General features: G+C 39.9%; 1 protein-coding gene across 2 annotated transcripts in view; it reads right to left on the reverse strand.

Annotated features, from left to right (window-relative positions):
* Window positions 1–1,203: 1,203 nt before the first annotated feature.
* Gad2 (glutamate decarboxylase 2 (pancreatic islets and brain, 65kDa)) overlaps window positions 1,204–22,921 on the reverse strand; it is a 71,164-nt gene continuing 49,446 nt past the window's right edge. Inside the window, exons 12-17 of one of the 2 annotated variants that reach the window (XM_013014630.1) lie at window positions 21,282–21,360; window positions 16,180–16,329; window positions 12,614–12,721; window positions 12,239–12,328; window positions 4,541–4,748; window positions 1,204–1,748 (exon numbers count right to left, since the gene is read on the reverse strand). In XM_013014630.1, the coding sequence (XP_012870084.1) occupies window positions 4,575–4,748; window positions 12,239–12,328; window positions 12,614–12,721; window positions 16,180–16,329; window positions 21,282–21,360 (601 nt within the window). In that variant the 3' untranslated portion in view covers window positions 1,204–1,748; window positions 4,541–4,574. Of the gene's footprint in view, window positions 1,749–4,007; window positions 4,749–12,238; window positions 12,329–12,613; window positions 12,722–16,179; window positions 16,330–21,281; window positions 21,361–22,921 lie in introns of those variants that run through there. The other variant, XM_013014629.1, reaches the window with a different exon arrangement.

The following is a 22,921-nucleotide window of genomic DNA, read 5'->3' on the forward strand; positions in this document are numbered from 1 at the left end:
GCCTACAAACTAATTTAATGAGAATTTCATGTCATATGCAAGTGTTTAGAAATAAAGGCTCCCTCCCAAAACAGATAAACTGCATTTTGGTGAAGATTCTTGCAGCAATATTCTTGAAGGGCAGATGGATATCATCTAATGGAAATGCACTGGGGAAAGTTAGCAAACCTGTTCATCCAGATTTTTCTGTATGTCCACGTGTCTTAGGAGATAAGGACCAGTTTGGAAGGAAAGCCTTCTAACCTACATCAGGGAAAGATGACATAAAATTCTAGGGCCTGCTTCAGGGAAGAAGACATAAAGGGGAATCTTTCAAATTTCTATTTTTAGAAAATGTAGGGAGAAAGTCAGCAAGAACTTGCTGCTGCTGTGGGTTCCTCAAATGATAAGATACTATATTTTGAGATTGTGTTTCATAAACATGCATGGACATTCTTACTTTGATAATTATTGAATCTGAAGAAATTTACTGATCTGAATCCCAAATTTCTATGGGTGGGCAACTGCTTGGAAAATCATCCCAATAAATCCCTTCCAAATAATGATAACATCATGGAAATTGGTGAAAAATAAATCATCAAAAGTTATTATGGGAAAAAGAAGTGCATGACATGATAGCTAATGAAGAGCCTCACATTGAGTGGTCTGGGAGGGTCTCCCAAGCAATCCAAATGCTTAGACCGAGCGATGATCCCCTGTGAGTAGCAACTCATCCAAGACTATGTTCCTACTATGAATTCCCTGCTCACATTTGGAAAAGAAATGTCTCAGAGCATCAATTTTTCTATCTGTAAAATGAAAGTGTGGCTCAGGCCTGTAATCCTAGCTACTCAGGAGGCTAAGATCTGAGGATTATGGGTTAAAACCAGCCGAGGCAGGAAAACTCCATGAGACACTTATCTCCAATTAACTACCACAAAAGTAGAAGTAGTGCTGTGGCTCAAGTGGTAGAGCACTAGCCTTGAGCACAAAAGCTTAGGGACAGCACCCAGGCCCTGAGTTCAAGCCTCAGGACTGGCGTGCGCGCACATACACAGACAGACAGACAGACAGACAGAAGAATGGATCAATGGTGAATGATTCTTGCCAGATGCAATAGCAGAAGTGACACCTTAAAGATGGTGAACTGTGTGACAGTTGCCTTTACTTGGACAATTTATTGAACTTCACCAGGTGACAATCAGAAATAACCATCCACAGCCTGAGATACGTCCACAGTTACACATTTATTTGGATTTAGAGAGACAACACAGGTAAAATACTTCGATCATACACAAGTTTATATTTGGGACAAGGAACAGGTTGCCACATGTTTGTGTATTTATTTTTTTAATTCTTTGTTTTTTTCTGTCTTTAGTAATGGAGTGATGCCTGGGAAATATTAATGTCATTCAGAAACACCAATTAGGAGCAGGGTTTTTTTTTGGCACATGGAATTACTAAATACACAGTGTTTGCATTTAGCACTTGGAAACAGAAAAGCACGTGCAAGATGATACCCAGTGTGAGGTCCTCTGATTTCTTGTCTCACTATCATATTTACACCTGCACTTCCTTAGTCCATATGCTCAGGAGTAGCATCTGCTCCTAGGCCAAGAAACCAAGATCAGCAATGTCAGTAGTTTGTAACACTCCATCTTTGGTTCTCCCTGGTCTCAGAGACCACGCAGTGTCACCTTGCTGTTTATGGAGTCACACAATTCTCAAAAGAGATGTCGCAAGAAGGAGCTTAGTTGAGGGTAAGTTCTCTATTAGAGCTGATGTGGAGGGCAGATATCTCAAAAAGAAGGAAGAGAGAAGAACAGATGCAAATGTAGTTCTCATAATATCAAAGTTTGATACAGCTACCACACAGGAAAACAAAAAGACATACCAATAATATAGCATACAAGCTTTTACAGCGACACATGTTGATTCACAACACTGTACAGTTCAGAGGAAAAAGTGTACAACCCCAATCTGAGATGACAAGACAGTACAATCAATAGAAGAAAGGCAACACAGTCACATGTACACACGATTGATTTCCTTTGCTTCCCTCACATTCTGGGATTAGCACATGAGTTCATTCCATTTAGAGGTCTCAGAGTAAGACAATACCACACTTCTTTTCAAGTATTTGAAATAATAAACACAATATTGCTGTATAAATGAAAATGGCCATGTCCGTTTTGATTAAAGCTAAAACCAAACATTTCTAAAATCTCTAAAGAACGCTTTCACACTTTGGCACTGGGAATTTGGGCTAATGTTCAAAACAATCTCTCTCTCTCTCCCTTCCTCACTCCCTTCCTTTTCCTTTTCTTTCCTTAATTCATTTCATCCTTGGTTGCTGTCATTCTCCCTTCCTCCTTTCCTTTCTCTCAAATGGATTATGGATCAATGTTGGAGAGTGGTATTTAAATACCAGAACATAGTAGGCCTGTATTTGCCTTCTCCCTGGGTTATGATTGGTTGGAATGTTTCCCTGCACAGGTGCGAGCCAGATTTTCAGCAAATTTGAGGAAGAATTTAGAGGAGGCAGGGGGTAGGAAGGAAAAAGCTATTGGTGCAGATTATTTGGTTGGAATTTTACACTCAGATACAAATTCTCCTTTTAATTTCTGTCATTGCATCAAGCTAAAAGCCAGCTTCTGCTAAAGAATCTGTTCTCCAAGGGCTGCATGTGCAGGAGCAGGGAAAGATCTATCCATCAGGGCACTCAGTCCCCACTGTATTCTCTACGTAGGATAGTGGGTTTGATAAATTTCTGACTCTGACACTGAAATGGAACCTTTGAGGCCCCAAGGCTTAAGACGGATGGAGGCGATGCTTGCCTATTAGAAAAAAATCCTAAAGTAGGAGGCCATTCCTGAAACTCTGCAGTGTAGATGAGTTTCCTTTTCTTTGCCATTGGGAATCTATTTGTCCTCTAGACAGCAAGGAACCAAAGCCATGTTCATATCAAGGATAGGTGTATTTTTATATACCCTGAGAAAAACTCATAACGATTTCTTCACCTGTGGTCTTTCTGACTATTGAACTGTCCTACACTGACAGGAACATATTTCCAAATTTACATGTGCAGCTTGGATATACAAAGATGTAGCTCTACCAGCTCTTGGCATCTCACAATCTCTGGACCTATAAATATCTACCAGAGCTTTTGCTATCTCTTATGAATCTCCATCAGGCACACAGGGGAAGAGAGAGGATTTTTTTAAGAATATTATTTTGAATTTGAATGATCTCTGCATATTCTGGTTGCTTTGGATCTTGATTTGGAGACAGACAAAGTAAGTCTTAGGCTATCTCAAAAAACTAAGGCAAGGAAGTCACTTCATAAAGGAAAATAACCACATAGCAAATTAAAACAGGAGAGATTTTTGTGTGGAGGAATGGGGGAAGTGGACAGGAATAAGCATTTATCCAGGAGGTAAATGATTTCTTCCTGGAGAGTAGCAATATGGCATGCAGGATGAAGCCATTATTGTCATAAAGAGATCTCATCTCCCCTGGCTGAGCTTAATATGCTGAGTTTTACCACATTCTGAGAATGTGCTTCATTCCTCTTTGCTCAAGCTGATCAGCTTTTATTTTTATTTCCTCTAGTGAATCCAAATGACCTAATAAAAGAATATTGTTTGGAAGGATACCTCAACTTATCAGTATCTACCTTCTGTTCAAAACAGGTCCAATTAGAAAGACTAGAGATGATTACGATCATTTATTCTAGGAGGAAGGTTGGTATAGAGAAGGTAGGCGAAGGGCAGAGTGGACAGAAAACCGTCGTGGGGGTGGGGACAGGACTTGTTGATCAATCATTTGTACAAGTTTGCAGTGTTCTTTTGGGCTTGTTTGGAAATATTAACTTCAGAGATGTGAGAAACCGTACTATGTACTAAAAGTAGGAATCATACCTTTTAATAATTTTGCGGGCCCATGTGTCAAATTAACCTTGCCAAGAGTTTTTATTTATCATGCCTCTATTCAAACAAAGAGAAAAATAATCTGACTTAGATTTTTAATCTGCCCCTGCAGTTTGTATAACCCATATAAAATAAAAATCTATATGTTACAAAATAGGATTTCTTTTTAATATATATATTTTTCCTTTTGTAAAATTATATGTATTTAAATACATTTGAAATGTCACTATAGGTAAATTAGAAACTTTTTTTCTAATACTATGTAAAAGGCAATTTTATATTTACTTTACCCATTTTCACAGTGCCCCAAAGAACCTCTTATGATTCAGAGGGCAATTTGGCATTATTCAGTCTTACTACTCTGAAGTGAAAATAAAGTCTGATTTGCACACTATATTAAAAGTGAGGGCAATATTTATAATAATTTTAAGCTTTTCCTTACTGAGTAGAACACAGCCTTTTGTCATTAATTATTAGGAGGTATTCTAAACTTAAAGGATTTTTTAAAAGAAGTAATGTTCCTTTGATTTTTTTAAACTATGCTCTACTTTGACACCACAATATATAAATAGATTTACTTTGGGACAAACTACAAATACATTTATACCATTTGTGACAACTTAATTGTCTACTTAGAGAATTGAAAGAGCTTGGTGAGCTAGATTATTATAAATCTTGTCCAAGGCGTTCTATTTCTTCAATCAGGAAGTCAATGTCTTGATGAGTTGCTGCAGGGTTTGAGATGACCATGCGGAAGAAATTGACCTTGTCTCCCAGGGGTTGGTAGCTGACCATGGTGGTCCCATATTCCATCATTCTGGCTTTAATCACTGGTGCCACCTGTGGGAGAGACGTGCAATGACTATTTTTCCATGTCCTCTCCCTTGGTCAAGGAATGTAAGACAAGCAGTATTTTAGTCTTTTTTCTTTTTTGAATTACATAGAACCATAGCTAAGATATGGAACCAACCAGATGCCCCCTCAGTAGATGAATGGATCAAGAAAATGTGGTATACACACACACACACACACACACACACACACACACACACACACACACACACACACAATGGAATTCTATTCCTTCATCAGAAAGAATGACATTGCCTCATTTGTTAGGAAATGGAAAGACTTGGAAAAAATTCTATTAAGTGAAGTAAGCCAGGCCCAAAGAAACATAGGTCCCATGGTTTCCCTTATTTGCAATAACTAGTATATATCTAAGACAAGCAGAAAAGGTCAGCTAAGTTGATGTTAGGTGAAATGAACCCCAAGATAAGGATTTAAATGTTTTTTCTTTCATGCGATTGTTTCTAACATATTTATAAGATGATTTCTTTGTTGCTTTGTATGTCCCTCACCCACGGTATAACCCCTGTTTTCACTGTATTTGATGTTGGTATAATTTGTGGAGGGGAAGGGGAAAAAATGTTTAAATAGGGATACAGATGGACCCATTGCAACAATGAGATGTACAAGTCGTTATGTCGAAAATCAAACTTTACAACTTTGGCCGAGGGCAGGGGTAGTGTAGGGGTAGGAGGGGAGGAGGAAGAAGGGAATGGGGGGGAGATAGGAAGGGATGGTAAGGGGAAACAAAGGAGGAGGCAACAATGCTTGATAAGAAATGTACTCATTATCTTGCCCATGTAATTGTAACCCCTCTGTACAGTATTTTCACAATAAAAAAAATAGAAGCACACTTTTTTTCTTTTTTCTTTTTTTTAGGGGGGGTCTGGTCGCTGTCCCTCAGCTCTTCAGCTTAAGGCTAGCACTCTATCACTTGAGCCACAGCACCACTTCCGGCTTTTTTTTTCTGCTTGTGTGGTGTTGAGGAATCGAACCCAGGGCCTCATGCATGCAAAGCAAGCATTCTACCACTGAGCCACCTTCCCAGCCCATATTTTTTTTTTCTCTTGAAGGAATTGCCTCCAAGTTTTCATGGGATTAGAACTGCTCAATATATTTAAGGTTCTGAAGCAACACAAATAATAATAGTAAGATATCTTAGTATAGATAGTAAACTACCTTTAGCCTGGACTTTCCAGGTAAGTGTTTTTCTGGAGTACAAGGAATATCTGATATTAATCTCAGGGCTAAATGGCTTAGCAATACAACAGTTGGGAAAACTGAGAGGTGGGAATCTCTCCCCCAATCAAATGTAAAATTATCAGATATAGAACACTGTTCAGAGAATTGTTACCAAAAGGTGAATGTCAATATCAAGTGAAATATTCAAATAATCGCCTTTTGGCAACTTTCTGGAGATCCTAAACTGCTCTAATTTCTTTTAATTTCTCTCTCTCTCTCTCCCTCTCTTTATATTTTGAAAGGTATTCCTTAATAATCTGACCATCAGTTAGGGTGCAAAGCCAAACCCACAAGGATCTCAGGTACAGACAAGATTTTACAGTATTTAGGGAACACTGGGTCATTACAGCTTCAGGAGATACCTATGGTGTATGAATTTAAGTCCAAGTTCTTGGGTTTAGTGTGAGGACTTTCTGTCATCCAGAGTTGAGGACACATCTTCCACTGCCAGCCAAAATGAACCGTCCACTCTGACAAGGCTAGTTTATGAACATGTCCTCACTGTTCCTCTGTATCTCCTCCCCTCACACTTCTCATTGGGCTTTTCCATTTCACGTGTGTCCTCCTTACTAAGAATCTCTCTCAAGTCTAGTTCCCATCCCCCATGCATCATAGGACTCCACTACAGTCTACAATGGCTGTATAATCTTTTCTGTCCTCTGCAGTCTACTAGTAGCTTTCTTCTTTAAAACTGTGACTACATGATTCTTACCCATAGATTCTGAAAACACGCTAATTTCCTATTGGCCTCTTATTGATGAGTAAGTACATGCTCTTTCTCTTTTTCAAGTATAAGCTCCCAGAGGGCAGGCCCAGCATCCTTGACTTATTTAGTTGAGTACATGGTATTGTACATGAGTTCAAATCGACTATCTAATTATCTAATTATGATGCAGTTATTGCTATAGATATTTAGAAAGTGGCAAATGTTTAAGTTGCATCTAACTAAACATATAGTCTAACAATGTATACATTTACCTCTGGAATTTGTAAATAAGACACACCATCTTTGAAGTTTATTTCTATAAATGTATGAGTAGACATGGCAGAAGTCAGAAAAGCTTTAGGCTTATTTGAGATGTACATGGTCAGAGACTGAGTTGCAAATGAGTACCTAACTTGGATTCATGATGTTATGAACATATGACTTTGGAATGTCAGTTCTTAAGTAATTATTGCTTTACAATGAAGTTGCATCTTCAAAGCATCCAATATGCAGAGTTTTCTGGGTTCTCATGAGGTCTGTCTATCCATTTGTATGTTACTAAAGACAAAGCCAACAAGTCAGACTTCATCTTTTACTTCACATTTTGTAAATAGTCTCATCATCCAAAATAAATGTGGACAATAATTCCAGTGCTGAGAATTTCCAATTCTAGATGAGTGAGGTTTTACATCCCTACCATTCATTATTCTTCCACCTAAAGAATAAAGTGTATATGAAGAGCACTGGAAATAAATGCTGACAAAAATGAGTTTAGGTATCTTGTCTCTGGGATAAAGTTCTGAAAAATAGATCTGCTAAAATATTATATCCCTAGGACATGAAATCTATCATTTTGTGCCCCGAGCAAAGATATTCCAAATTCACCTGGCTGCGGAAATTTATGAAAAAATCAGACGACTATTCCTTCGTTTTATTTGGATAACCTTTTTTGAAAACAAGGAGAATCCTTTAGTTAAGTGACTTGAACTTCATTTCTATGGGCAACCAAAGCAAAAACATAAGCACAACAGTAGTTATTAAGGGTAAATTATCTCTAACTTTTCCAATAAGTTCAAATCACTGATCAAAAGAGTGATGTTACCAGCCACATCTCAAGCATATTTTTGGCATAGTATGAGATTGAATCTTTCTAGCGCTTGAAGCAAGCTGAGCTTTCAGAATCACAGCTGTCTAAATACATATGAATTTTGGCTCATCCAGAAAATGCTGATAAACTAAAAGTAGCTGGAACATCTATTTCATTTTAGATTCACTAATTGCAAGTTAAAAAGGGAAATAAGATTCTGACTCTTCTGATAGAGATATGAAAAATTTTCTTTTTTTCCTAGATTTTTACTTTGGCCAGGTTCTTGGTTTTTTGACTAAAAAGAACAGGTGGGAAAGAAAGGACTGAATGTGGAAGAATTCACTAAACATCTAATCAATAAGAACTGTTTGCAGATGCCCTAAGAGTTTTAGTGTACTGTTTTCTCCATTGGGTCATTACATTTTCCAGCCCTATAGAAAACAATAGCCAGAGGATTTCTCCATAACTCAAATCCAAATTTGTCCCCTGATAAAATAGATGTCTCATATTCATCATGAAATAACCTTGAGAAGCTACCATAGAAATGTGCTTTGCACTCTGTTAGAAAATCTTTTCGGTTTTTAAATCTTAGAAACCTGAGCCATCAGTAAGACATTCTGAGATGTTAAAATCTCACCACTGCTAATTTTCCCATTATATCCAAGAGCAGTTTTTTAAAAAGTCACCTTAAATAGGAGACCAATTTAGTTACTGAACAATTTACTGTCATTGTTGAAAGTCATTAATTAGTATAGCAGTATAAGAGCTTATAGAAAAGATACAGATATAGTTTTTCTAAAGAATCATACTATTTGAACTTTCCATAGAGTCTATTAGACTTCAGTTAACTCATTTGTAACTGCTTGCATACCACCCAGTGTGTTTAGTTATATATTTATAAGAACATTCTAGCTACCACAAATGAGGGAAACAATGAAACTTTTGTTTCTCTGGGTATATAATTTTTTCAGGTCTTTCCATTTCCTTGCGAATGGTACAATAATCATTCTTTCTAATGAATGCATAAAATTCTATTTGTAAATATACCACATTTTCTAGATCCATTGATCCACTCAGTGGTATTTTGGCTGAGTCCACATCTTGGCTATGCTCAATTCAGAGTGCTGCAATGAAGATGGTTGTGCTGATGACTTTAAGACAGCCTTGTTTGTGCTCTATCGGATAAATGCCCAGGAGTAGAAATAAGTACCAGGAAATGGATATTTGCAGGAAAGAAGTGGGGAGAAGAGGAGAAGGGTAGATGAATGGAATCAAGAATTTATTGTACATACCACAAAATTAAGAAAAGTAAGGGAAGGGGTGAGTTGAAGGGGGGTGAAGAGGTTGAAGGGGTGACACAGATCAAGATTTATTAATTTATTGTATACATGAACAGATTTGTGAAATGGCAAAAAAATCAATAAATATTTTACAAAGTTAAGAAAAGTGAGGGAAGAGGAAGGTTTGGAGGGATGGGTGAGAATGTTGAAAGGGGTGACATTGGCCAAGAGACAGTATATTCACAAACTGCTTTGTTGAATGGAAGCTTCTTCGTATAACTACTTAATGACAATAAACATATTTTTTTAAAAAAGAAAAGATAATTACAGGAAGGACTGGGAATATGGCTTCGTGGTAAAACACTTGCCTAACCTTCATGAAGCCCCAGGTTTATTCCTAGCATTGCCTTCTCTCCAGAAAAGATGACAGTGAAGAAAAGAAGCAGAAGCAGAAGAGAGGCTCAAAAGATAAGCCTTGTTGGGTAGCAGGAAGCACATGAAATAGATTCTCATCTTTATCTTCTCAGGAAGATGTGACTGCTTACTTTACTGAAATCCATTTTCATTATCTAGAAATCTTTCTCCAAACCAGTGCACTCTGGGAAAAGACCTGGGCTGTCTTCATTCTTCCTTCCTTCCTTCCTTCCTTCCTTCCTTCCTTCCTTCCTTCCTTCCTTCCTTCCTTCCTGTCTTCCTTCCTTCCTTTTGTGACAGTCCTGGGGCTTGAACTAGGCTGTTCCTCAGCATTTTTGCTCGAGACTAGTGCTTTTCCTTTTGAGCCACAGTTCCATTTCCAGCTTTTTGGTGGTTAATTGGAGATGAGTCTCATGAACTTTCTTGCCCTGGCTGGCTTTGAACTGCAATCCTGACAGTTTAACCTCCTGGGAATCTCGTGTTACAGGCGTGAGCCACTGGGGCTGGCTGTTTTTATTACTGTCCTTATTATGGAACATGCAAAAGATACTTGCTATACACTGAATGTTTGTGTCCCTCAAGTTTGCCTGTGGAAATCTTAACTCCAAATATGACAGTATCAAGAGTGAGAAGTCTTGTGTTGGGGGGAGAGGGCCCGGGGGAGTACTGGGGTTTGAACCCAGAATCTGGATGGTATCCCTTAGCTTTTTTGCACAATTTTGTGCTTTTATCACTTAAGTCATAGCTCCACTTCCAGCTTTTTATAGCTAATTTGGACATAAGAGTCTTAGGGACTTTCCAGTCTGGGCTTTTTAAATGGTGATCTCCAGATCTCAGCCTTCTGAATAGCAAGGATAGGCATGAGTCATCAGTGCCAGGCTGAAGAATAGGGTTGGAAGGCTCCCCCTCAACAAATGGAACCAGTGCCCTGCAAATGAGGTCCCAGAAAGGTCAAACTGTGAAAACAATTAGGAAGTGGGCCCTCAGCAGACATGGAACCTACCAGCACCTTGACATAGGGTTTCCTGCCTCTGGAAATGTGAGAAATGCCTGTTGTTTATAAGCCACCCAGACTGTAGTAGTTTGTCTAGCGCATCCTGAAAAGACTGAGGACATTTGTTCAACAGATGATACTTTTTTGTATTGTGGTATGAATTCAGGGCTTTGTGCTTGTTGGGTAGGTACTCTGTTATTTGAGGCAGTCTCTAGCTTTTATTCTTTTGTGCTTTGGTTACTTTTGATGATTCTCACTTTTGCCCAGACCCCCCCCCTCCCCACCACACACACACACACACACACACACACACACACACACACACACACACACTTTTTTTTTTCAAGCCTGCAGCTATGGTCTTGTAACTATGTGGCTTCCCTTCCTCCTTCTTAACTCCTGGGCTTCATTTTCTGAAATGAACCAACTTAAACTTCCTGAAGCTTCACAACCAGCCACAACTCCTCCTATCCTAGACATATGCACCATAGATCTAGGATTTAGAAGCTTTCCTTGATTTGATTCTTAGATCAGATCAGAACAGTGTTTCTCAGCCTTGGCTGCACAGTGGAATCATCTGCAGAACTTTTAGAAATATTCCCAGGTCCATCCAAGAGCCATTAGCTTACATTATCAGGGTAAAACCTGATCATCCTGCCTTTATCAAGCTTCTGGATGATTTTAATATATAATCAGGGGTCCAAGAGGTATGGTTTGAAGACCTCCACTTTGTGTAAGTTTCTTCCTGTTGAGGAATCTCATCCTGGGTTGTTATTAACATGTATAAACTTTTCCTAGGGTTTTAAATCTACATGGGATACTATTTTCCTTATTACTCGAAGGCCAATGAAGTAGCACAAGTCCTAGAGAAGGATCCTCCCTTTATGATAAATGAAAAAAAAACAAAACAAAAAACCTGTAAACCAACCAACCAATCAACTCTTTGAGATTCAAATCTTTGTCATAATTCCTAGTATCTTATTCTAACACACACTGGGAGATGGATCTTACATATTTTCTCCCTTTGCTGTGCACTGTGAACCTTATTTCACTCATGGTGAAAGCTGGGAGCAGGCAAGGATTAAAGACACAAAGTATTTTTACTGACCATAGGAGAATTTAAAGCTCAAGTTCTCATACTATGGAGTCAGAATGTATGACACAGGGGAAGTTACTTTTCTCCTTACTCTTCAGTTTTCCTATCAGCAACACCTGAAGACAACAGAATTTCCATGCACCACCCTCAGGTTGCTAGAGACTTGAGTGATCTAACACTTCAGAAAAGCTTAGGCATCAAACAATACCTACTCTAAATGGTGGCTGTTAGTATTAATGATAGTAATTGGTATTGCTTCTTGCTCTGTTATCTTCTTTAGGCCTTACAACTCTAAAGACCTTTGAGGGTAACCTTGAGTGTGACATACCAAGAGAGTCATCAGTGGCTTTCTGATCATTTCTGGGACCTCAAGTCTCTTCTGTGATTACAACTGGGTACTGGTTTTGCTAGGAAAAATCAATCACTCTCAACAAAGGTTCCTGCTGCTTTCTCAATGCAGAAAAGCTTAGCACTTAAATACTTACATTAAGCCATGAGAAACTCTCCAAATGCAAGGAAGTTGTGGAAAGTCATGACTCTACATCCTGGGTGTTGGAGCCCACAGGAGGGAGTGTACTCATGAACCCAAGGGCATTCATTGGTCATAAATATGATATACACATCAGAGGCCCAATCGACACAAGGGAGTTCTCAGCACTCACCTTTGAGAGGCGACTCATTCTCTCTTCGTTGTCTTCCAGGGTGCGCAGACTGGGAGGAACATACCAGAAGCAGACATTTGTGTGCTGAGGCTACAAAGAGAAAAGTAAGATTTGCACTTGGGCCAAATTGGCATATTTGAACATTTCAAGGACATTTGAAATCTATTCTTTCTTCACATTCAGAATACAACTCCTCCTTTTAAATCAGTGAGTTCCTTGGCAGGTCTCCACGCATGATATAGAGAGTTATTTGTGAGTCTGCTCTTGACTCCAGAGCAGCGACCCCATCGTCCATCGCTGCTAGACATCGGAGTCTTAATGATAAAGATTAGAGTTGACTCAGCTTTGAGGGATTGTGGAAATCTGAGCACCTACCTTCCCATCAAACACCATTTCATATCCTTCTCGGTTCTTTATGATATTGTATAAATACTCTGCCAGTTCCAAACACTTGTCAATATGTGCTTCGAATCCAGCAGTTCCCTAAGGAAGAGAATAGAACTCCTTAGGCAGGCTGAGGAAGCGGGGAACAAGCAAGCTCTCAAGAGACTGGTGGTTATTCTGCCACTTCCGATTCCATGCTGCCCTGGTAGCTTTCTTACTGTGAACTGCTTCTAGAGGCTTTTCTGGCCATTATTTCTCCTTTTAATCGTTTCCTTCTCAGGTGCTTTTGTTCCCATTCATGACAGTTCTCTACAGTCTGCTACTTCCTTCCTGAGCCTCCATTCCCCAGGCAATTATTTTAACCACTCAAGGAGAGACTCTGCCCCTATAGTTCATACCAGTAATTGTGGACACCATTAATAACAGAACTGTCTCTTTGTGCAGACAAGTTACACTATCAGTGACCAACCAGGATGCCTCTTTGGTCCCAGGCCCATTGTATCAATTCCCCATTTCTGGATCCCCATCTTTGTTAAGCAGTATGCCTCCTCATCCACAGATAGGGTATGGCCTTACTGAAATGAAGTTCAACTACTGAATGAATGAATTTTAGGGAGGTGCTTACACAGGTGCTTTTTTAGCCCATCATTCTGCCCACATCTTTGGAGTTGTTCTTTGGTGATGGATGATTGTCTATGATGGGTGAATATTGTCATGGAGGTCTTTTAGTTTTCAGCTATGGATGCTGTGAGGCTAGCTTTGGGAAAACAACAGCATTGGACTGGAAATGCTTTGCTGGTGTCAAGAAAAACTAGGGAATTGCTTTTCAAAGTGGCTTCAGCATTTACCTGGTACTCATGGAAAGCTTAGAAGAAATACCTAGTAAGTTGGTGTGTATGTGTAGTCCCAGCACACGGAAGGTAGAGATAGGAAGACTATGAGTTTGAGTCCAGTCTGGGTTACATTGCATGACCTTGTCTCAAAACAAAAGCAAAACAACTAATGCTCATCCAAAGGACACTCAGAACTAGTATACCAGTAACTAATTCAACCCAGAACTAGAGGATGGAGATGAGATGGTCCTTTTTCTGTATACAAAGGGCCTCAACATCCCATTAAATATGGCAACATCCAAAGTACACTGAAGAAAGAGCTTCACTGGAGAAATCCAATGGTTTTAGAAATCCATCTATTTGGAGCTTGCTACCCCAGCCAATTGGTCCAATTGGAAGTGCTTGGACTAATAGCCAGCATCTGCATCCCAAGTATTATGTTCAGGAAATTTGGTTCCTTTTAAAATGGGCTTGACTCTGCAGAGCTAGCAGAAGAGAAATAGGACTTACGTACCAAAGTCCTATTTTCTCTAAGACATAGGCATAGGTCGAAAGATGCTGCTTCTGCTCGAACTAGAGAACACCTGTGATATTTCTGTCCTCACTGCCATCACCCTAGTTCTGATCCACATACTTTGCATCTTTCAGACACTTTAGACTCCAATAGTCTCAGGCTATGCATGTGAGATTCTGCTTGCCTTTCTTCCTGGAATGTCTTTCCTCAGCTTTGCTGTTTGAAATCCTGTTTATTCTATCCATCCTGTCCAAGCCCCAGCTCCCAGATCATCTCTTGCTAAAGCTTTCATTTTTTTTCTTTTTTTGGTCCATCATGGGGTTTGAACTCTGGGCCTGGGCACTCTTCAGCGCAAGGTGAGCGCTCTACCACTTGAGCCACAACGCCACTTCCGGTTTTCTGGTAGTTTATTGGAGATGAAAGTCTCAAGGCCTTTCCTGCCTGGGCTGGCTTTAACCATGACCCTCAGATCTTGGCCTCCAGAGTAGCTAGGATTACAGGTATGAGCTACTAGCACCAGCAAGCTTTCTCTCTCCTCTCTCTCTCTCTCTCTCTCTCTCTCTCTCTCTCTCTCTCTCTCTCTCTCGGTGCTGGTCCTGGAGCTTAATCTCAGGACCTGGGAGCTGTCCCTGAGCTTTTTTTTTTTCCCATGCAAGGCTGGTACTCTCTTGCTTGAGCCACAGCTTCACTTTTGGCTTTTTAGAAGTTAATTGGAGATAAGAGTCTCACAGATTGTTCTGCCCTGATTGGCTGCAAACTGTACTCCTCAGATCTCAGCTTCTTGAGTAGCTAGGATTTCAGGTACGAGCCACTGGCATTTGGCTTATGTTCTGTTTTATATGATAGATATTTTTTGGTTTATTTTATCCTGTCTGGGAAATGGTAGCCTTCTTATCCCATTCCATTTAGCACCGTGCAGGATAACAGATACTCAATAGTTACTTATTAAAGTTAATCAATATCTCAGAGAGAAAGTGAACACTCTGTCAGTTGGCAAAATATGCTAAACATTCATTTCCCTTTCATAATTTTTCCTGTCTGTAGTATTTGCCACTTTCTTTGTTATCCACATCTTCAACTCCAGGGGCCAGGTAGGATTACAGGAAACCTGCCAATCTGTACACCCACATACAGATACAGAGGTTTGCTATAGGTGGGTCTGTCCATGCCTCAGTCCTAACATGCCCCACCTGAGTTCACATTCCAGGACTGGTGTGTGTGTGTGTGTGTGTGTTTAAATGCTGGAGATTGAATTTAGGGATTTGATCCTACTAGTTAAGTGCTCTATGATTATATCCTTAGTCGTTGTTTTGCTTGTCTCCCTATGTAGTCCAGGCTGGCCTTGAATTTGTGAGCCTCCCTGAATCTTAGCCTTCCTGAGAGTACAGGCATGAGCTATTATTACCCTGCTTACTCGTGGTTCTTCTTGAAGGGAGAGGACAATTCCTTCAATGGCTAGGCTCACAAGCGAATTTTCATTGACCTATTTATCCTTATCTCTGATTTAAGTTAGACTGGGGCTTATTACTCTCATCATGATCACTTCTGCAAAATATTGCAGCTCTATGTTGAACACTAAATGAAGAGTTTCACCACTTACGTGTTTAGATTGTTGAAGTTCTGTGGATGGAATAAAAAGGAAAGATATAGCCAAGTAACAAAACTGGTGATTTTTTTCCTATTGTTTTTCTACTCCTCTCCGAGTGTCTTTTATTTTATCGCTTTAACAACATCCTCCTTTGCTTTTAGTGTGGGTTTCACTTGTCCCTGCGGTTTGGTTCACCCTGGGTGCTCGCCAAGTTATTTCTCTAACAACCAAAGTCTGTCCCATGCTGAAGATAAGGCCTCACACGGAAAAGAAGCAGGAGGAACTGATGGACCGTGAGAGAAACATTTTTGTATAAATATAGTTAACGATCATCATCTTAATAAAAACACCACAGGAACAAGATATAGAAAGCTACTTGAAGTGAGAGGGATTTGGAGTACTATTTACAGATCTAGCTTTCCCCAACCTGCTACTGATGTCTAATTTATCATCTTGTAATTGTTCCTCCAATCAATGAAATAAAACCTGCTCATTTTAAAGCCAATAATACAGCAACCATTTGTATGCTTGATTTGTTTGTCTCCAAAAGGAAGTATCATGTCCAGCAGATAAATCTCTTTCTTTTTCTTTGTTGACATTCAACTGACCAAAGCATGCTCACCTTTGCCCTCCACATTAGCCATAATTTAAAAACATCGACATGGCGTCCACACTGTAAGGCTTTGTCTCCAGTATCATAGGACAGGTCATAATGTTTGTCTTGCTGAAAAAGATAGGAGGCATGCATCTGGTTGCAGCTCTGCATCAATCCCTGAAAGAGAAAAGTCAGGAAACTCTACTTATTATCCATTAGCTTTACACTGTGGTGAAAATTATTAAGAAAAATCAAACAAATAGACATTGTATATCTTGAAAAAAGAAGACAGGAATTTTTTTAAAAGATGGTATCAACTCCTGGCAGGATAGTGTCACAGGTAACTTTGTAGTATAAATGGCTATGGTCATGTGTCAACAAAAATGAACAAGAACATATTTATTTATACTTTTTCTCCTCCTTTGGAGAGAAAGCAAGAAGAAGACAAAAGAAAGATCACAATCAGAGCATGATATTCATTTGCTAGAACATCCTCCTGTCCTGGTTTTGTTATCGCTAAAGTATCTCGGAAATTTTCTGATTTTGTTAAGTACTATTAGTGTAATTCTTCCTGTGTTTTGTACCCATTTCTAGTTCAAGGACTTTATCATATAACTGTTGGTGTTTGAACTGCTGTTGAAAAACACAGCTTTTCCATTCACTGCTACCATTTTTATGGGCAGGAAAAAAATGACATTACAATTCTGAGACGACAAACCATCTTTCCTGGGTCATAGTTTTCTTCCTACAGTCATGTGTCAGTCCTATATTTTCACTCAGTTGCTCACAAAAGTTGCAAAGGCAAGTTTCATGGTCAATAACTATTGATTTGCCTGGGTACCATCACCCAGCTATGGAAATGGGTGGCCTAGTGATGGAACTGCTCCAAAGAACAAAATGAATCATGCTTGTGACTAAAATAGTACTGTCAGTCTCCTCCCTGGAAACCTCATGTTTCAGCTTGTCACGAGCCACTGGAAGCCTTTGACTCTTTTGTTACTCACTGTATGCTGATTTTATAAAAGCTTTGCCATTTGGTTTTTGTTTCTTGTGTGACTCATGACAAGAGAACAAAAGACTAAAATGTGGTTGCTGAGTTGAAGTCAGAAATGAGAAGAACCCTTTAAAAATTATCTGAACTAAAGCACAACACAAAGAAAGTTAAACTTTAACAGGGTTTCACAACAGACTGGAGTCTTCCAGTCTTGCAGTTCAATCTTTATATTTCTATCTATAATCCAGATAGTGGTTTTGAGACTAAGGAAGAATATAATGTATTTGTGTGTAGAAAAATAATGAATTTGGAAAAAAAAGAAAATTCACTTAATATTCAATAAGATGTGAAAATTACAACAAGTACTTCTATTTTGTTTTATGGACACAAGTTGGTCACCATTCTTCTCTTGGCCAAGAAAACTGACAAATAGATGTTTCCAATAACAAAAGAGACCACCTTAAGAGAATACGGAACAGTGGGCAGATCAGACCAGCTCCAAACAAAAGACCTCTAAAAAACTCAAGAGGCTGAGATCCAAGAATCAAGGTTTAGAGCCAGCTTGGGCAAAACAATCCACAGTCTTCTTATCTTCAGTTAATCATCAAAAAAACTAAAACTGGAGATGTGGCTCAAGTGTTAGAGCACAAGCCCTGTGATTGAAAAGTTAAGAGCCCTAAATCTCAGCCCCGTTACCCAGAACACACACACGTGTGCATGCGCACGTGCACACACACACACACACACACACACACACACACACAATAGACCCCCTCCCTATTTAGATATACAACCCACTTTGTGTTCTGATTTTGCCTTCGTAACTGTACTAAGTCATTCTTTTGCCTCAAATCCTCAGGGGGGAAAAAAACAAATCTCTTCTGTTTGAAAGTCAAAGTGGTAAACACTGCTCTCTTCTCAAATCTTTCCATTCTCTTTTCTTTCCATAGTTTGTCTAATCATTCCTCTTACAGGTTTACCAATTGCTCTCTATCTATTTGCTTCTCTCTCCACTTGATGCAGGCTCACATATGATTTGCTGTGGAGCTAAGCACAACACTGCCAGTGTTCTTTAACCAGATGTGAGTGAGAGGTGCTCCACATCTTTTATTCCATTCCAGTAATCATTGACTGTTGGCATGTATGATATTGTCCATTGTAAGGGGTTTTATTAGGATATGTCCACATCACTCATGGTTTTTTTCCCTCTTTCTTTTTTGTGCCTGTCCTAGGGCTTGAACCCAGGGCCTGGTCATTGTCCCTGAACTTTGTTGATCAAGGCTAGTGCTCTACCACTTGAGCCATGGCTCCACTCTACCTTTTTTTGCTGGTTAATTGGAGATAAGAGTCTCATGAACTCTCCTGCCTGGGCTGGCTTTGAACCACAATCCTTAGATCTCAGCCTCCTGACTACCTAAGGTTATAGGTGTGAACCACTCACCAGCACACAGTTGAATCTTGTTTTTGAATGACATTTTCTTTGACTTCTTGTTCACCCAGTAGAATGCAACTTAAAGCCCTGGGTCTTTTTTTCTCTTTAACAAGTCCAACAATTTAGCCATTTTGAAACAAGCTTTCTGTGGCCAGTCTAAATGCCCTATGCTTGTACCTAAGAATGGAGCCTTGCTTGGATGCCTTTGAACAATGTCCCTGCTGTGGATGTGGCTTGATGGTCCAGACTGTAAATATCCAGACTGATATTCTTAGTCGGTCATTGCACAGATTCAGTCTGCCTTCCAGCTTCTTCTCATCTGAACTTGTTTAAAGCTTCTGTGTTTTACTCAACCTATTGAGGGATATTTTGAATGGAGCTGGGTTAGGTAACCAGAGCCTCTAGCCTGAGTAACACCCACTTCTAGTCAGCAGATCCAATGCCTTCATCCAATCAGATCCAAATCCACCTATTTTTATCTGGCTTGCATTTCTTTCGGTGTGCCAGTGAGATGATGAGAGTCACTATCAAACATCTGGCTAAAATGTAGATAATAAAGATTTATTTTTTTCTTTTCAAGCAATACAGCTGAGGTTTGCATGATCTATAATAGGAGAAGATGTATCATACTGGAAGTTTATTTGATAGAAAGTCAGCCTGAAATGATATTTGTCAATGTGCTCATCTCATTTTAGAGGAAAGTTTGTATTTGAATTTTTATCTGCTTATTTTTGTGTAACTTCAATATATAGTTGTCAAGAGAAAGCATTCTAAGAGCATGAGGAATAATAATATTCTTTCATCAAGAATCACACTCAGATCTCTACTTTAAGAAATATGATCAAAGATATATGTTTTAGGATTTTTATCAAGCTACCATGTATTATGTAAGAAAATATTGTAGGACCATTAAAATCAATTTTCTTTTTAAACCACACATGAGCTCAAAAGGTAGTCAGTAGTAGAACACTTATTTATCCTATGTGAGGGAGGCCCGAGGTTCTGTTGCCAGTATTGAGAAAACAGAATGCAGTGTTTGGAATATTATACACATGATATAGTGTTAAATATAAAAAGAATAAACATGTTTATATTACATAGGATGATAGTTGTTTTAATTGTATTTATTTATACCCTATATATTTTTCTAGAAAATTTGTGTGTGAAAATATTTTGGAACTGTAATAATGATTATCTCCAAATGGCAGAATTTTAGGCAGCTCTAAAATTATCCATATTTTCTATCTGGCCCAAATGATCTAATGTAGTTATGTGTTAATTTTATTTGAGTTTTCATTTTTCTATCAAAATATTGATTGATTGCTTGATTTTGGAGGTACTGAGATTTGAGCTCAGGGCCTCATGCTTGCCTGACCTGTACTCTACCTCTGAACTAAGACTTTGACCTTAATTTTATATATATATTTTTTGGGGGGGGTCTGGTTGTGGGGCCTGAACTCTGGGCTTGGGTGCTATCCGGCTTTTTTCTTTTTGCTTATATGGTGCTGAGGAATCAAACCCATGCATGCAAGGCAAGCGCTCTACCACTGAGCCAACTTCCCAGCCCTTATTTTATATTTTTAAAGCAAACAAAGATAAGTATTTTAAGATCCTTTTTCAATCTGGGGATTCTTTTTTTTTTTTTTTTTGTCGGTCATGGGGCTTAAACTCTGGGCCTGAGTGCTGTCCCTCAGCTCTTTAGCTCAAGGCTAGCGCTCTACCACTTGAGCTACAGCGCCACTTCCAATCTGGGGATTCTTTATTAGTTCTTTTTTTTTTTTCCTTTTTCTTTTTGGCCAGTCTTTTTGAACTGGAGGCCTTCTTCTTACTCTGCTTGCTTGCTGGGCTGGTACCCTACCATTTGAGTTGCACCTCCGGCCTGGGTTTTTTCAGGCTAATTGAAGTTGGACTCTTTGCACTTTTCTGCCTGGATTGTTTTAGAATCTTGATCTTTCAGATCTCAGCCTTCCGAGTAGCTAGGATTATAGGTGTGAGCCACTGGCTCTCAGCTGGATTATGAATTCTAACAAAATTAAGTATAATAAGAATAAACTAAGGTTATTTACTTAAAGCTTATCAATAAAATTTATGTAGAGTGAGGAGATCTAACTTCACCTTGGCAACAGGGAGGAGAAATTTAGAGGCACTGACCAACAGTGAGTATCTACAGTAAATGACCTCAAGGCCTTTTTGGCAGAAGTATGTAGAATGGCAATGGTCCTGGGTTATTCTTTTCGTATAGCAGATGACTTATCTTCTGAACATGACATTAACTAATAAAAAGAACAGCACGGAACTGTAATATATATAATAATGCACATCTTCTATTTCTATTTATCTGAATCTTAACACTTACCTTCTCTATCATGTATATTTTTTCTTATGGTAAAACTATCTTTTTTTTTCTCTCTTATGGTAACAATGAATCCAGCTCCTATTCCAGGAGTAAAGTAGAAATTTTATATTTTGAGCTGGTGTCCAGATTTGAGGACACCAAGGAAAGTTGAGAACACAAGCATCTTACAGACGAGGCCAAAGTTTCTGTCCTGAACATGGAGATCCTGGGCCACTTTGTCCTCCAGCACCAATAGGCCTTTAGAAGAGGTGCATGCTCTGGGGAATGTGAGCATCTTGGGAAGAGGGTCAGCAGCGTAAGACAGGGAAGCCCAACTGCAGATGGGGACAGAGTCAGGAGAGACGTACCTCTTCTCTAACTAGGAGGGCCGAGCACTGCAAAGGGACTCCCATCATCTTGTGTGGGTTCCACGTCACAGAGTTGGCCCTAAAACAAACACATCATGTGAGAAGGAGACACCGTGCATCTGGTCAGAAGATTAGTGTCCATCAGGGCCTCATTTGGGTAACACTCTTGCTTAGATGCCAGGAGGACCCTGCAGGACACCACAAAACCCGATTCTCATGCAACTTGTCTTTGTCCACAGAGATGGTTAGGAAGGCCATGCATGGCCTTGGCTGGTTCTTCTTTCCAGCTCCCGTGAAGGCTCTGGACCCCCATGGTACTCTGGGATTCCCTCTTCGAGTGAGCAGGAGCATCGGGATCAGAACCTGGCCTTTGGTCACAGTGATCAGAGAACCAGCAGCACCCCCCTGTACCCCACTGTTCCTGCTGTGGCCTGGAGCTGAGAGGGAACACGACTTCACTGCTAGAGTTTTCCTCTTACTTCAACCTCCTAGTCAATAGCAGACCAGATTTCTCAACATGTCCTTTTACAGGAGTGGCTAGGCCTCTGCCCCATCTCCTCTCTAACTCAAAGCAGGGTGAGCTGTGTGCTGGTTTCCAGAGCAGAGGGTTTTGGGTTTTTCCCCCCATTAGTTGTGCTCTCACACTCCACAAAAATGCAATGCTGTTTTTACCAATGACTGTGGCTCACCCACAATGAGGCACAGCTCAGCCATTGATGCTACCTGGCAAAGTAGGAAACAGAGCCCTGATGTCGATTTCTTCAATAAAAAGCAATTGGTACTATCCATTGGATTTGGGTCCAGCAAGTGTGTCTTAACTCTTTCCTCCTCCTGGCACCAGAATGATCTCCATGCCCTGTTTATGGGCAGATGTCCCCAGGGTAAGATCCACTGCGCATTCAGCCATGTCCCTTCTTTTTCCTTTAGCTATTTTTATCACATCAGGCTGTGTGTGTGTGTGTGTGTGTGTGTGTGTGTGTGTGTACGTGCGTGCACATGCACATGCATACATGCTCAGAATGTTCTATGCTGGGGTTTCTCAGGCCTGTGATGTTGTATTCTCTTACTGGAATGTCATCTTCCTAGGCTTCACTTGGTGAAGTCTTCCTTACTCTTTACCCTTCCAGACCTGGGCAGCCTCATTCACCTTCTGTCCACTTCTCTCCCCTTTCCCACTGCTGCCTCAACTTCCCCCTCTTCAGATGCCCAGGGGAAGCCGCTGCTTCCACCCTGAGCTCTCGTGATTCGGCAAGGTGGTCTCTGTACTAAGTCAGCCAGCAGGCTGAGCATCTTTGAGGATCAGAGTCACAGTGTGACCCTGGCCAGCTTCTAGTGTTTGGCTGAATGATTTAGTCAAGTGGCTTCTGTAAGTTAGACACAACTGAACCCCATCTCTAAGACTGCTTTCAGATACATCCTTGTGCCTTGATTTGTGCCTCAAACCAGCAGCCCCAAGTGAACTCTTTTATTTTTATTTTTGTGTCAGTTGTGGGGCTTGAACTCAGGGCCTGGGCATTGTCCTTGAGCTATTTTGGCTCAAGGCTAACATTCTGCCACTTTGAGCCACAGCACCACTTCTGGTTTTCTGGTTGGTTAATTAGAGATAAATAGTCTCACAGACTTTCCTGCCCAGGCTGGCT

Source organism: Dipodomys ordii, unplaced genomic scaffold, assembly GCF_000151885.1.
Source record: "Dipodomys ordii isolate 6190 unplaced genomic scaffold, Dord_2.0 Scaffold24, whole genome shotgun sequence".
NCBI classification, from domain to species: Eukaryota; Metazoa; Chordata; class Mammalia; order Rodentia; family Heteromyidae; genus Dipodomys; species Dipodomys ordii.